The sequence below is a fragment of the Suncus etruscus genome, chromosome 10, assembly GCF_024139225.1.
Source record: "Suncus etruscus isolate mSunEtr1 chromosome 10, mSunEtr1.pri.cur, whole genome shotgun sequence".
In the NCBI taxonomy this organism is placed as follows: domain Eukaryota; kingdom Metazoa; phylum Chordata; class Mammalia; order Eulipotyphla; family Soricidae; genus Suncus; species Suncus etruscus.
Window position 1 is genome coordinate 67,765,073 of NC_064857.1, and position 14,728 is coordinate 67,779,800.

The 14,728-nt window shown below is 40.2% G+C and overlaps 1 protein-coding gene across 5 annotated transcripts in view; it reads right to left on the minus strand.

Annotated features, from left to right (window-relative positions):
- The window catches only part of RELCH (RAB11 binding and LisH domain, coiled-coil and HEAT repeat containing), a 104,251-nt gene that overhangs the window by 42,046 nt on the left and 47,477 nt on the right, over positions 1–14,728 (minus strand). For all 5 annotated transcript variants that reach the window (XM_049782073.1, XM_049782072.1, XM_049782074.1 and 2 more), the window contains 4 exons: positions 13,765–13,836; positions 5,189–5,329; positions 4,614–4,778; positions 1,434–1,581 (listed from right to left, as the gene is read on the minus strand). In XM_049782073.1, coding sequence (XP_049638030.1) covers positions 1,434–1,581; positions 4,614–4,778; positions 5,189–5,329; positions 13,765–13,836 — 526 coding nt within the window. The remainder of the gene's footprint in view (positions 1–1,433; positions 1,582–4,613; positions 4,779–5,188; positions 5,330–13,764; positions 13,837–14,728) is intronic.

Sequence of the window (14,728 nt, forward strand, 5' to 3'; positions counted from 1 at the left end):
GTTATACATTTTCATGCTGTGGCCTCATCTATCCTTGGAAGCAAGGCCCCAGGGTCCATACCCTGAAGATTATCACTAGTACAGTTTACATCATAGAAAAATGACATTTATAAAAAAAAATAACTATCTGTTAATGTCCTGATTTTTTATCTGTCAGAAACTAATAAGAGACATGGATAATTTCACCAATCAGAAAAGGCTGCAAATAGTGGATTGTCTAAACCCTTTACATTGGGAGCTGGTTGCAATGGGCTCCCAATGACCAAAAACCAAAGGCCACTTAGTGTTTTCTGAACATAGAAATATTGTTGGGACTGGACAGACAGTACAGAGGGAAGGGTGGTTGGTCTGCACCTAGCCAACTGGGGTAGGATCCTCAGCACCCACAGAGTTCCTAACAGCCCCTGCTAGGAGCAACCCAAGTATAGACCCAGGAAGAATCCGTGAGTACAACTGAGTGTGGCAAAGGAAATAAAACTTTTCTATCAATTTTGTATATTTCTAAAAAAAAAGATATATTCTTGGGCTTAAAAGGGGAAAGAGAATTTTGCTGTACATATTCACATTCCTATAAGGTAAGAAAGAGTAACTGCATTTACCTTTCCTTATTGAAAATATGGTAAAAAAAAAAAAAAAAGAAAATGTGGTAAAATAGAAGGAAGAAGAAAAATAGAAAGCAGCCAAGTTTTAAGTTCTATAAACTTATACTAGTCACTATTTAGTGCATTTTCTTACTGATTCAGTTAAAGACATGAAAGAAATACTACCTAAGAACTAAGGAAACAAAGTTCTTTTTTTTGTTGTTTTTTTTTTTGGGGGGGGGCACACCCATTTGATGCTCAGGGGTTACTCCTGGCTAAGCGCTCAGAAATCGCCCCTGGCTTGGGGGGGACCATATAAGACGCCAGGGGATCAAACCGCTGTCCTTCCTTGGCTAGCGCTTACAAGGCACACACCTTACCTCTAACACCACCTTAATGGCTCCATGGAAACAAAGTTCTTAAAAAGGTAACAGATTGGGGCCTGAGCAACTGTACAGAGGATAGTAAGCTTTTGCCTTGCATGCGGTCAATGTGGACCTGATTCCTGGCACTGAATCTAGTCTTCCAAGGCCTGCAGCAGTGATCCCAGAGAGCAGAGACAGGAGTAAGCTGAGTACCACAGGGTGTGTGTCCCCTCTCCCAAGGCAAAGGTTAAGTGTAAGTATAAATAAAAATAATACCAAGAGGCTTATCCATTAGAAGGTAAAGCCATCTAGTAGTTTTAACACTACTAATACTACTTTAACACATCGCAAAATCTACAACCAGGACATTTCACACATACATTTCAGTCAGGATGCTATCATAGGAAAGGGTTCATCAAACTTAAATGAAATGTGACTCTTTGGGAAGCGAAATCTGTATCTTCCTTCTGGAATGTAAGTCTAGTACCTTCTATCTGTGGCACTTCACCATGCAACTTGGCTCTGCTGGAGAAAGGCGCATTCTGAAGCACTAGTGCAAACAGAGGTGGGATGAGAGACTGCAAAGCAGACAGATACATGTGCAGCTTGTGTTCGTCCAGCCCGTGCTCTCCTTCCTGCAACAGAGGAGGGGCAAGCTATGTTCAGTCTTTTGAAATGATGCATTTACGATGCTCTGGCTTTCTGTGACAAACAATCAAACACTTATTCAGGGACCTATTTGTTAGACTCGTATACAAGTATACTTTCCTAATAGAAAGAGGCATGAATCTTAATTTCTCTAAGTCTAAGAAATGTGAAGAAGCAAGAAATCCTAAAAGAAACAGGATTTTTCATATGGAATAGTGTAAGATGAGCAGTTTATTTCCTTTTGGTTGTTAAAGCCCTCTGATAGGTTCTTTACAATTTTTTTTTTAAGAGGGTCTTATCTTTGGATATTTTTCAAGGCAGGTGAAAAAATTCAAGTGAACCACAGTACATTTGCATTGCTCCCCTGTGGGAGCAGCAGCACCCCCCACTTCCCTCTTCTACTTCCCATCTCCTCTTATAGACTTGGGACATCTGGATGTGCCAGCCCTGAAAGCACTTTAAATAGCAGCACAGACCAAATGGGAGAAGAAAGTGCAAAGGCAACAAGAAAGGCGGAAAGGAGGGAGAGGATCTTGAAGGTATATGGAACCCCGTAAGTAAAAGTATAATCATTTGAGAAGGAAGATTTAGTATTGTTACAAGCTTGAGGTGTCATCACTAAGCAATACAATCAAGAATGTGTCAGAAACACTGAAGATAAGAGTTACTGTACATGAAAATTGTGAATTAATTTCTTTATAGAATTACTATGAATGCTGAAAACTGCAGATATGCAATTAGTAGCTAATGTGGAATTAGCCATCTTATGAATTAGAAGAAGGCAAATTCTCATATAGAAGGAATGCACACACTCAAAATGTACATAAAAAATTCCCAGGTTGGTGGTGGGAAATATGCACTAGTGAAAGGGTTGGATATTGCATAAATGAAACTCAATCATGAACAACTTTGTAACTGTAGGAAAAAATGTATTATGAACAACCTTGTAACCAGGGAATTTAAATAAATAAAGCTTTTTTAAAACTTAAAGAAAAATATTCTTAGGGATTGGAGAGAGAAAGATCAGAGGTCCTGAGTTCCATCCTACTAGGCGTCACTCTGCTGTCACCAGAGCTGGCCCATGGAAGTGCTGTCAGAACCCCGCACTGGACTTTCAGACACACACTGCCTGACTAACTGAGATCCTCATACCACATTCCTAGTGGTTTCAAAAAGGGAATACTATAATTTTGTTGTCTAGCCCATAAAAACTTTAATAGCCATTACAAAAATTTTTGTTTTGGGGGCACACTCAGCTCTGCTCAGGGGTTATTCCTGGCAGGCTGAGTGGAACAGATGGGATGCCGGGGATAGAAACTGGGTTGGCCACACACAAGGCAAATGGCCTACTCACTGTACTATTGCTCCATCCCTCCATTACATTTTTTGGGGGGGCCGGAGAGATAGCATGGAGGTGGGGCATTTGCCTTGCATGCAGAAGGCCGGTGGTTTGAATCCCAGTGTCCCATGTGGTCCCCTGAGTCTGCCAGGAGTGATTTCTGAGCGTAGAACCAGGAGTGACTCCTGAGCGCTGCCGGGTATGAACCAAAAACCAAAAAAAAAAAAAAAAATTGTTTTTTTTTACAAATGGTGAAAGGGTAGGGTGCTTGCCTTGCATGTGGCTAATCAGGGTTGGATCCTCTGCACCCCATAAACCCCCCCAAGCCTGCCAGGAGTAATCCTTAAGCTCAGAGCCATTTTTATTTCTGGGTATAGCTCCACCCTGCAAAAAAAAAAAAAAAATCCCAAAAGAATAATTGCAAAGCTTTAAAGAAGAGTCTGAAGAACTCAAATTTGGGGGTAAAAAAGTGTAAGAATGGGGAATAAAAGATTGATATTGAATTCTGATTTTATCATTGGACAGTTGTGGGAACCAGGGCAAATTTGAAGTCTGTTTCCACACAAATAAGAAACACAAAATGAAAAAAAGAATTTGCTGGGTTATAAGACTAATATACTTTTCATATCTGCCTTAAACAGTAAAGAAATGCTAGTTTTAAGTCTCTAGAATGAACTTATTTTTTTTTGTTTTTTGTTTTTTCAGCCACACCTGGTGATGCTCAGGGGTTACTCCTGGCTATGTGCTAAGAAATTGCTCTTGGCTTGGGGGACCATATGGGACGCTGGAGGATCGAACCGAGGTCCGTCCGAGGGTAGCGTGTGCGGACTGATGCCTTATGGCTTGTGCCACTGCTCTGGTCCCTAGAATGAACTTTTTTTTTAAATTATAATTTTTATTTTAATCATAGTGGCTTACGTATTGTTCACAGCAATTAGAATGAATTGTTTTGAGAAAAATTTAAGATGTTTACTAATAGGTGAGGTATGTGACTACATTAGAGCATTTGCTTTAAGGCCCTGGGCTTAATCCTGAAAACAACAAAAATAAATTTATTATTACTTCTTCAACCTGGGAAGAATGGAACTAAGCATTCTAATGAAGCATTCTGACATCTTGTTTTTAAAAAGGAAACTTTAGAAATTTTTACTGTGTATCGTAAATATCTCTGAATTCTGGGATTTGGAGTTCTACTTTACCTAACATATTTCAGTCTTCAGAAGAAAAGCAAAAGTTCTAGAGTGCTAAGTAGAGAGGGCAAGGCACTTGCCTTGTACACAGCTGACCTGGGTCTGATTCATGATACACCATATGGTCCCTGTGCCTCACCAGGAGTTAACCTTGAATACAGAATTAGGAGGAAGAAGGAGTGAGGAGGAGGAGGAGGAGGAGCGTCAGCAGCAAGAATGAGCAACTTTTTGAATAACATCCGAGTTAGCTCTAAGGGGGGAGCTATTTCAGCCAGAAAACTCAAATTGTATCCTTTCTCCTATAGCTTCAATAAAGCAAAGTGTCCCCTCTCTCTTGTATCTATTTTACAGAATCTTTAACTGGTATGTATACCTACGTGCATCACATAGATATGATGACTATGTGCATCTACATAGTACTACCCGTCTATGCCACTCAAGATGCCTTAGAACAACTCATCTTCCACATTATGGAGAAGGCAGTGCTTACCCTGAGAAGCTTTTCAATCTTGGTGAGCAATGTAGGTATAAGGTGAGACTGCAAGTTGCCAAGCTCTGTCGTCCAGGCTGCATACGCTGGTAAGAAGACTTGATGGGCTGCACTAACGACTCGTTCTGAGGGGTCGCCTAAGGCGGAGAGTAGTAATTCAAAACCCTGCCAAGAAATAGGCCCAAGGTAGGTTTTTTTTTTTTAAAGAATATACTTTTACAAGTCCTATAATATATATAAATACACACTGAAGTGAATTTAGAAGAATTTTAAGCAAGAAAAGAAGCCATCATTAATCCCATTGCTGCCATTTTTCCCCCTTAATAGAAAATGTCTTATTCACCAATGAAACCAAAGAGAAAGGGTTGTAAAAGTGGCACGCTGGATGCCAGTTTCTGGCCATTGAGCTGTGGTAGCTATTCCAAATGAGGCCCAGCATTTTTTGCTTTAAATTGCAGAAATGAAACTAGGCAGCCAACTTTAATTGCTTCAAGACAGCCAGATCTACTATCCCTATAATAATTTACTAAGTATCTCATCCCAAGATTTAGAATGACTCATTCTAACAAACATACCTGTTGATATTTGTCTGGATCATCAATGTAGCCCATAATAATACCAAGGCTTTTGATTACAGCTTCTCTGACCAAATCTGCCTTATCTTCCATTAACATCTGTTGCAGCATTGAAAGAACCAAGGAGCTACGGATTTCTTTCTGGAAATAAACAAGAGCCGCTTTTACTATTTATACCAGCAATAGGGAAGCAGAAAAATTGATACAAAAATCCACATTTTCAATGCCCTGATCACTTGCTTGCTTCAAGTATTCGTTTTTCAAAGACATAAAGCATTTACAGATACAGGGGCCAGAGAAATAATACAGCAGGTAGGGCACTTGCCTTGCTCATGGCTGTCCTGGGTTTTATCCCTGGCACCCATATCATTCCCAAGCCTCCCAGGAGGACACCTAAGTGTAGAGCCAGGAATAAACCCTGAGCATTGCCAGGTATGGCCACAAAAGCAAAAACAAACAAACAAAAAATTACAGCTACAGCCCAAGTATTCTTCTCCCCTATGTTCCACTTCATTCCTAGCTTCCTAAAGAGTACTAAGAGCTACCCTGAAGTCCATATTGATCATTTCCTAGTGAGTTTTTATTTACTAAAAACATACAAATCAAGAAGTTAGCACTGCTATAAAAGGACACTGTTCTATCACTACCATTCAACTCAGAGAACTGTCCAAGTTACAGTAACAAGAGAGACCACAAAAATCATGATGGTAATCAAAACCTTTGCCTAAGAAGAGTTTCAAAGAGAATAACAATAACAAATAAAACAATATTTAATAATAAGAATAAGAAAACAATATGTAAAAGTACTATTGTCTTCAATTGTTCTACAAAGATATGTTAAGGAATATCTCAGTCTAATTATTGACTGAGATTAGAGTCACAGTTTATCAATATACACATTTTTTTTTTTTTTTTTGGTTTTTGGGCCACACCCGGCGTTGCTTAGGGGTTACTCTTGGCTGTCTGCTCAGAAATAGCTCCTGGCAGGCACGGGGGACCATGTGGGACACCGGGATTCGAACCAACCACCTTTGGTCCTGGATCGGCTGCTTGCAAGGCAAACGCTGCTGTGCTATCTCTTCGGGCCCACTATATAAATTCTTACCTTTACGTTGTATCATTATTATAATCTGATCAATTTATAGAACTCTTTTAACTAGTTAGGCCCTTTATATACATAATGGATAGGATAAATAGAATAAGTGACTTTATATGACAAGCAAAATTTGACTTCATGTGGGGGAAAACGGTCATCCTAAGTAATGCCTAGGATGTCCAGAACATCCACCTGCGATTCTTAAGTCTACCAGGCCTCTGATTCAGTACACAGGTCCCCCAAAATGCCCTGCAGTACCAGAGATAACTGGACCATATGATGGTGTTGCGACCCTCCAGGCTGCACTGGAGATACACAATCAAACCCAGGCTGGCTGCATGTAGGCATGTACTTTAACTGGGTTCAGCTCCTAAAAGTCTGAAAACATTTTTTTGTTTGTTTATTTTGTTTGATTATTGGGCCACACTCAGAGATGTTCAGAGGTTATTCCTGGCTCTGTCCTCAGGAATTACTCCTCATGGTGCTTGGGGGACTGACTATACAGGATGTCAGAGTTCAAACTTGGGCCAACTGCATATAAGACAAACACCCTACATTACCCTGGCCTCTAAAGTCTGCAATTTTCATCTAAAAAATAATTTTTTTTTTTGGTTTTTGGGTCACACCTGGCAGTGCTCAGGGATTACTACTGGCTCCATGCTCAGAAATTGCCCCTGGCAGGCTTGGGGGACCATATGGGATGCTGGGATTCGAACCACTGTCCTTCTCTATGTAAGACAAATGCCTTACCGCTGTGCTATCTCTCTGGCCCCCTCATCTAAAATTTTTTAAAAATTTGATTTTGGGCCACACCAGCATGCTCAGGGGTTACTCCAAGCTCTGAGATAAGGAAGTATTCCTGATGGGGTTCAGGGGACCAAACGGGATGCTGGGGCCCGAGTTTGGGTGGATGCCTGCAAGGCAAGCCTGCAATTTTTTTTTTTTTTTTTTTTTAAGTTTTTGGGTCACACCCGGCGGTGCTCAGGGTTTACTCCTGGCTGTCTGCTCAGAAATAGCTCCTGGCAGGCACAGGGGACCATATGGGACACCGGATTCGAACCAACCACCTTTGGTCCTGGATCAGCTGCTTGCAAGGCAAACGCCGCTGTGCTATCTCTCCGGGCCCAAGCCTGCGATTTTTAAATGTTGTTATTTGTAGATATGCCTCAGTTAAGTTTTTAAAGTATGTGTGAATTTAGCAAATTAGGTTGCTGAATATGCCATATGGTAAAGCCTTGTTTATTCTCTAAGCTAAAAACTACTCTCCCAAATATCTCAAGTATTTTAAAAAGGTTCTTTTGTATTTATGAGTAATAAGTAAATCTCAGCTGTATTTAAGTTCTACTATTCAAGTTGGTTTCATTAAGCCATCAGGATCCCGTCAAGGACCAGACAAGAGGCAACACCAATTAGACTCTGATGCTCTGATTTTACTGTTAGCACTTATAGGAAGGCAGCAGGTAAGCAGAGAATCATAGAGGAACTGTCTATTGTTAAGACTGGTTAACATCCTAGGACTAGGAGCACTGAGAAGTGGATGATTTAACCTTGACAAACGTGAGAGTTATGTCTGTCTTGGAACAATAAACACTTTGATGCTCAAACTCATTCAAATACATGTGTTTAGGATTTATCATAATAAGACATACTTTTCTCCTATAAAATAGGAAAACATTAAATAAAAAGTCATCAACTCTAGTTCTGGTTAAGGTATCGATGTTGGCAGTATAAATCTAGGCTATCTTGGTTGAAGACAACTTACCACTGACAGAAAACAAAAAAGACAAGACCAGGGCCAGGTAAGGCTTGTAGGGAGCATCACATATCCTCATACCACAGCCATGAATGGTAGTGCTGGGACATAAAGCTGCCAGACCCATACAGCATAAGCAGGAAGGATCTGGGTCTGTGTAAATGCTACAGAAGATGCAGAGATGTATAAAAATTAAAAAAAAAATGCAAACAGTCACACTAAAACTTGTCCACAGGGCCAGAGAGGTAGTGCAAGCGGTAAGGCGTGTCTGCCTTGCGTGTGCTAGCCTAGGAAGGACCATGGTTCGATCCCTCAGCGTCCCATATGGTCCCCCAAGCCAGGAGTGATTTCTGAGTGCAGAAATGCCTAAGCATGACCGTGTGTGGCTCAAAAATCAAAAACAAACGAACAAACAAAAACAAACTTGTTCATAATATTTACTCAGGAAAAGGGCATTGTATACAGTATGATTAATACTGGGTGAAAAAACAACAACTAAGAAAAATAAAAAGACAAGTGAGTATAGACATGTATTTTTGATATGTATAAGTACCAAGAACTATAAAATATATATATTCTTTGGGGCCAAAGAAATAGCACAATGGCAAGGCATTAGCCTTGCATGCAGCCAATCCAGGACGGATGGTGGTTCGAATCCCAGCATCCCAGATGGTCCCCCGAGCCTGCCAGGTACGATTTCTGAGTACAGAGCCAGGAGTAACCCCTGAGTGCTGCTGGTGTGCCTCAAAACCAACCAACCAACCAACCAAATATGTATATATATACAAATATGTATATATATGTAAATATAAATATATATAAATATGTATATATATACATATACTCTTTGAAAGAATGACAAAGTACCAGGGAGAGACAAGGCTTTATTTCATTTCTTTTCCATACTTTGAAAATTTTAATTAAAGAAAATCTAAAATAATACTGTATTTGTTAGTGATACTACAAACTTAAAAATACTGAATGAGGGGGCCGGGCGGTGGCGCTAAAGGTAAGGTGCCTGCCTTGCCTGAGCTAGCTAGCCTTGGACGGACCGCGGTTCGATCCCCCGGTGTCCCATATGGTCCCCCAAGCCAGGAGCAACTTCTGAGCACATAGCCAGGAGTAACCCCTGAGCATTACCGGGTGTGGCCCAAAAACCAAAAAAACAAAAAACAAAAACAAAACAAAAAAAAAATACTGAATGAAAGAAAACAACTTATGATAGTAATTTCACCACCCATTCACCACCCACCCACCCATTATTTTGGAGGGACCTCCCCAGTGTAGCAGGCCTAATGATGCAGTGTTAGGGCGCTAGGATGTGATGCTGCTTGAGTTTAGCAGTGCTGAAGGCCACCCCCAAAGTACTGGAGTGGTTTGGAGGATGAATCTTGGGGCCATCAGTATCATTCTTTGAACTATCTCCCTGGATCTGACCTTATTTTCATTATTTTCTGTAGTACTGGAATCTAATCAAAGCTTCACACATTCAAGCAAGTGCTATACTGCTAAGCTATAACTCCCAGCCCCACTTTTTTAAAAGACAACTGCTTGTCCATCTGTTTCTCACTCCTTACTAAGTGACATTAATAATAAAAGCAATGTAAACATCTCATTCAATATTGTACAATTCTATTTTTGTAACCCTTTAAAATAACAATCTTACAAAATGACATTTTTTGGGGGTCACACCCAGTGGCACTCAGGGAATACTCCTGGCTCTGCACTCAGAAATTGTTCCTAGCAGTGCTCGGGGGACTATATGGGATGCTGGGATTCGAACCAAGGTTCGACCTGGGTCAGCCACATGCAAAGCAAATGCCCTACTGCTGTGCTATCGCTCTGGCCCCCCAAAATGACATTTTAAGGCACAGGTGAGAGAACTTTCTGTAAAGAACAGATGGTATAATCTCAGCTCTGAAGGCCATAAAGTTTCTATGGCAAATACTCAATTGTGCAGCAGCAGTATAAATATTGACAATGCATATAAATGACTCACAAAGATTACCCCCATCTAAAAACCCATCCAAAAATAGGTAGAAGAAATGAACAGACACCTCTCTGAGGAAGACCAAGAGAATGTCAATGGGCACATAAAAAAATGTTCATCATCTCTTATCATTAGGGAAATCCAAATTAAGAAGACAATATCACCTTACACCAGTGAGGATGGCACATATCAAAACTATTAGGAACAATCTGTGTTGGTAGGGATGTGGGAAATAGACACTTTCTGGTTCATCCCAATGGAAAAGAGTATGGAGATTCTCAGTATACTTAGACTTGAACTGTCATATGACCCAGAAATTCCACGTTTGGGCATTGATCCCAGGACAAAAAATATTTCATTCAAAAGGATGTTTTCACACCACTACTCATCAAGCACTCAGTACAATAGTAAGAGTTAGAATCAACCTAGATGCCTACCAACTGATGAGTGGATCATGAAGACACACACACACACACACACACACACACACACACACACACACACACACACACACACACTACTCAGCTGTAAGGAATAATACACACACACATATACACACACTACTCAGCTGTAAGGAATAATGCAGTCTTGCAATTAGCTGCAATGGATGGAGCTGGAAGATAATCATATTAAATGAAGTAAGCCAGAAGATGGCTAAATATAGGATGATAGCTCTTATATATGTGGTATTTAGAATATTTAGAGCTGCATGAAGAAATGCAATGGTTTAAATGGCAGTTGTCTAGAACACTCGTGGGCTCAGAGTACACTGAGGAGAATGAAACTGACTGGAGGAGAAGAAAGCTAGATGTATAATAATGGGAACAGGGGTCAAGAGGTGCATGGGTGTATTAGGTGTACTGGTGGTGTTAAAGAGGTACAGAACTAAATATCCTAACCATGGAGTCAACAACAATGAAATCAGGAGACCCAAATGTTTTTCTGTTTGTTTGTCTGTTTTTTGGGCCCCACCCAGGGGGCCCTCAGGGATTACTCCTGACTCTGTGCTCAGAAATTACACCTGGCAGGCTTAGGGGACCATATGGAATACCAGAGATTGAACCCAGGTTTGTCTTGGGTCAGCAGCTTGCAAGGCAAATATCCTACTGATGTGCTATCGCTCTGGCCCCAGAAGAAAATGAACAGACACAAAATGTTAAAATGTTAAAAGGTGCCTATTATGATAGCAGGCGGGTGTGTGTGGGGGGAGAGGTATGGGTAGACTCTAGAGAATATGGTGATGGAATTGGTGCTGGAACATTGTATGTCTAAAACTCAACAATGAATAACTTTGTAAATCACAATGCTTTAAATTAAACAAATTGAAAAAAGTTGGCAATGCATAAATGAACAGATGTAGTTGTGTTCTAATAAAACTCACTGTCCAGTATGTAGATGAAATCTGGTTTTCAAATACTGCTTGAAACCATGACTCTCCACATTAACATCCCTGAGACATTACTGCACAGCTTTTGCTCATTCTCTGGCAAGATAGCTGAATAGTCTAGACTAGAGGCCCTCAGTCTTTATGACAGCAGAGACTTTTTAGCAACCTCAAACATTTTTGTTGGGTGGATGTGGGGGTTGGAGGGATAGCTCTGGGGGCTGGAGGACAAGCCTTGCATATGGGAGGTCCAGGTTCCAAAACTAGCATCATACAATCACTTTAAAGCTCTGCCAGGCACCAGGCCAGAAGTAGCCTTTCAGCCCCACTGGAGCGGCTCACCGCTCACCCCAAAGATATTCATGTAGATCTACAGCATATTAGAAATTAAAACAGAAACCAAAAAAATCATTTAAAAACAGTACTTAGACACTAAATGTTATCACAAATAACATCTAATAACTGAAAAATAAATAAGGATGTCATCACTTTACATTTTGTTAGAAATCTCTAATGTTGGACTTAAAATATAAATTTTAAGTGCTCTGCATTCAAGTTGTTGTGCTGTTATTCTTGCTGAAGTAGTTAGTAAAATCTGGTGTGGCACAGTTAAGTAAAAAAAATTAGAAGAGCATTTTACTATTAATAACCTTTCCAAATTAGGACATTTAATTTGGATTCTATGCCAAGTGGCAGTTTCTTACAATTAATTCCGATGTGGACTTTGAAGAAAATAGAAAGTTTATCAGTGATGATATGCTTTTAGAAATAATATGCAAAATCCCATTGATCTATTTTATACTTTGCCTCTAATTTCTAGCCAGGCATGACTTGAATTTGGAGCATAGGTCATTTGGGAAACACTGAACCAGAGTCATGCATACATTTCTCTTAACTTGCTTTATTACAAGCTCCAAACAATCTCATTTGTTTGTAGTACTCCAAGTCTTATCACAAAAGTCTTTGTACACTTCGAAAGTTTTCCAAAATTCTAGTTCTTAAATTTTAAAGCTCCAGTTTTATCATTGGTAACAAATGCTATCAAATTGTTTTCCATACAGTGAGTGACAAGCTCATTTTATTCTTTTGTTTTGTTTTGATTTTTTTGGGGTCACAACTGGCAGCGCTCAGGGGTTACTCCTGGCTCTACGATCAGATATTGCTCCTGGCAGGCTCAGGGGACCATGGGGGATGCCGGGGTTCGAACCATCGTCCTTCTGTATGCAAGGCAAACGCCCTACCTCCATGCTATCTCTCCGGCCCTTTATTAATTTTTGAGAAAATGGAAAGTCTAAATAACTACAGCTTACTCATCAATGGACTGCCAAGCTCAACTCACAAGTATTTGCCATGCTTTTCTGGAAACAGCTGGTTATACTTGAGTGTGCAGTAAAATAGCATGACATAGGCTATTCCTTTTGACCAAAGAAACCACTAGATTAGGAAGACCACTCAAGGTTCTAAAGACTAGATTTCAGTTCATTCATTCATTGAGCTTTTCCTGTTAAGTGTGGCTATGATGAATGAAAGCCACAGTTTCTGGGGGTGTTTGGCCTTCACAGAGCCCAACTGTTGGTACAAGTATCTTTCAGAACTTCTGTACCAGTAGAGTAAAAGCCAATACAAAGAAAAAAAAAAGTGCTTTAATATTATGATTTATATATAATTTTTACTTTATTGATATCTTTTTTGGGGAGAGTCTGGGCCACATCCTGTGACGCTCAGGGGTTACTCCTGGCTATGCACTCAGAAATAACTCCTGGCTTGGGGGACCATATGGGATGCTGGGGGATCAAATCATGGCCCATCCTAGGTCAGACGTGTGCAAGGCAAATGTCTTACCGCTGCGCCACCACTCCGGCCCCTTTATTGACATCTTTAAAGGATCTTGAGGAGTCTCATGGTCTTTAAACCATACTCTAAAAATTGCTTATACAATATATTTTACACTCATACAAAGGCAATGGTGAATGTACTTATGTACTCGCAATGCTTGAAGTAATAATGTGATCTTTTACTTTTTCAGTTCACCATTTTTCATTAAGACAGATTTTCTAGAGAATTTTTTGTCTAGAGAATTTAAATTACTAATTATTTAAAAAAGAGATGAGGGAGCCAGAGCAATAGCACAGCAATAGGGTGTTTGCCTTGCAAGCAGTTGACCCTGGACAGACCTGGGTTCCATCCCCAGTATTCCATATGGTCCCCTGAGCCTGCCAGGGGCGATTTCTGAGTGCAGACACAGAAGTAACCCCTGAGTGCTACTGGGTGTGACCTAAATACCCCTCCCCCCAACAAAAATTTTAAAAAATAAAAAGAGTCTATTATTCAAAAGTAAGAGAATGGTTCTTACAGGAAGGTAAGGTGCTAATGCTCCACAGGATTCCGCCACCAGTAATCGTCTTTCTGGATATTTGTGATTGATCTGAAGTGAAAACAAACAACAACCCAGCATAAACAACATTATCTTCCTTTCCAACTGTTACTCCCTCCCCAGTCACATTAGGGATGGGATGCAGCTTCTTTCGGTTTCACTTTGGGAAACCTGTGTGACTTCTGAGAAGAGTAAGGAAATGAAGGAGACTCCACAGTGAACCACAGGGGTATCTGTTAAAGAAATGAGGGATAAAGCAAAGATGATAAATTGGCAAGGTGTCTAAAACAAGAGTTTGGATTAGCCTAAAACAAAATTTTCTTGGAAAATAAGGAAAAAATCTGGATCCCTCCCTAGTAACATGAGTAATGTGGAAAATCCAGCTTCATACATATACATATATACACTCAGTATGTGCATATATGTATATATACATTCCCTTGTACGTGCCAGAATGACTTATCAGTCTTTTTTATTGCCTAAGGGAATAGAAAGTGAGTCCATGACAAACCAGAGTCCTTGATGTGATTTGATTTTGCTTTTAAAGTAAAAAACACTTCAATCCACTCTTGTTTGTAAAAGAATTAGGGTCTCCTATTGTGGCTACAATGTATTATAACCAAAAACAAAACAGACTCATACTGGGTTTTGTTCCCATATGTTTTCGTCATACAATAGGCATCTACACACTCGAAATAGTCTTACGGCAAAGACAACCTTCTGCCGCCACCTGCTGGGAGTGTGTGGAGCCCTAGGGAGAGAAGTCAGAAGGACCACCACTCAGAGGCTCTTGTGATACATGAAGAAATCGAGTAAGGAGCAGAGATAATGGGTTTCAACTGCAGGGTCAAGGAGTAGGGCAAGGCAACAGACATTTCCTGCCAGTCTATGGGCAAAAAAAAAAAAAAAAAGGTTGAAAACCACTGGAATAGAAAAATTCCAG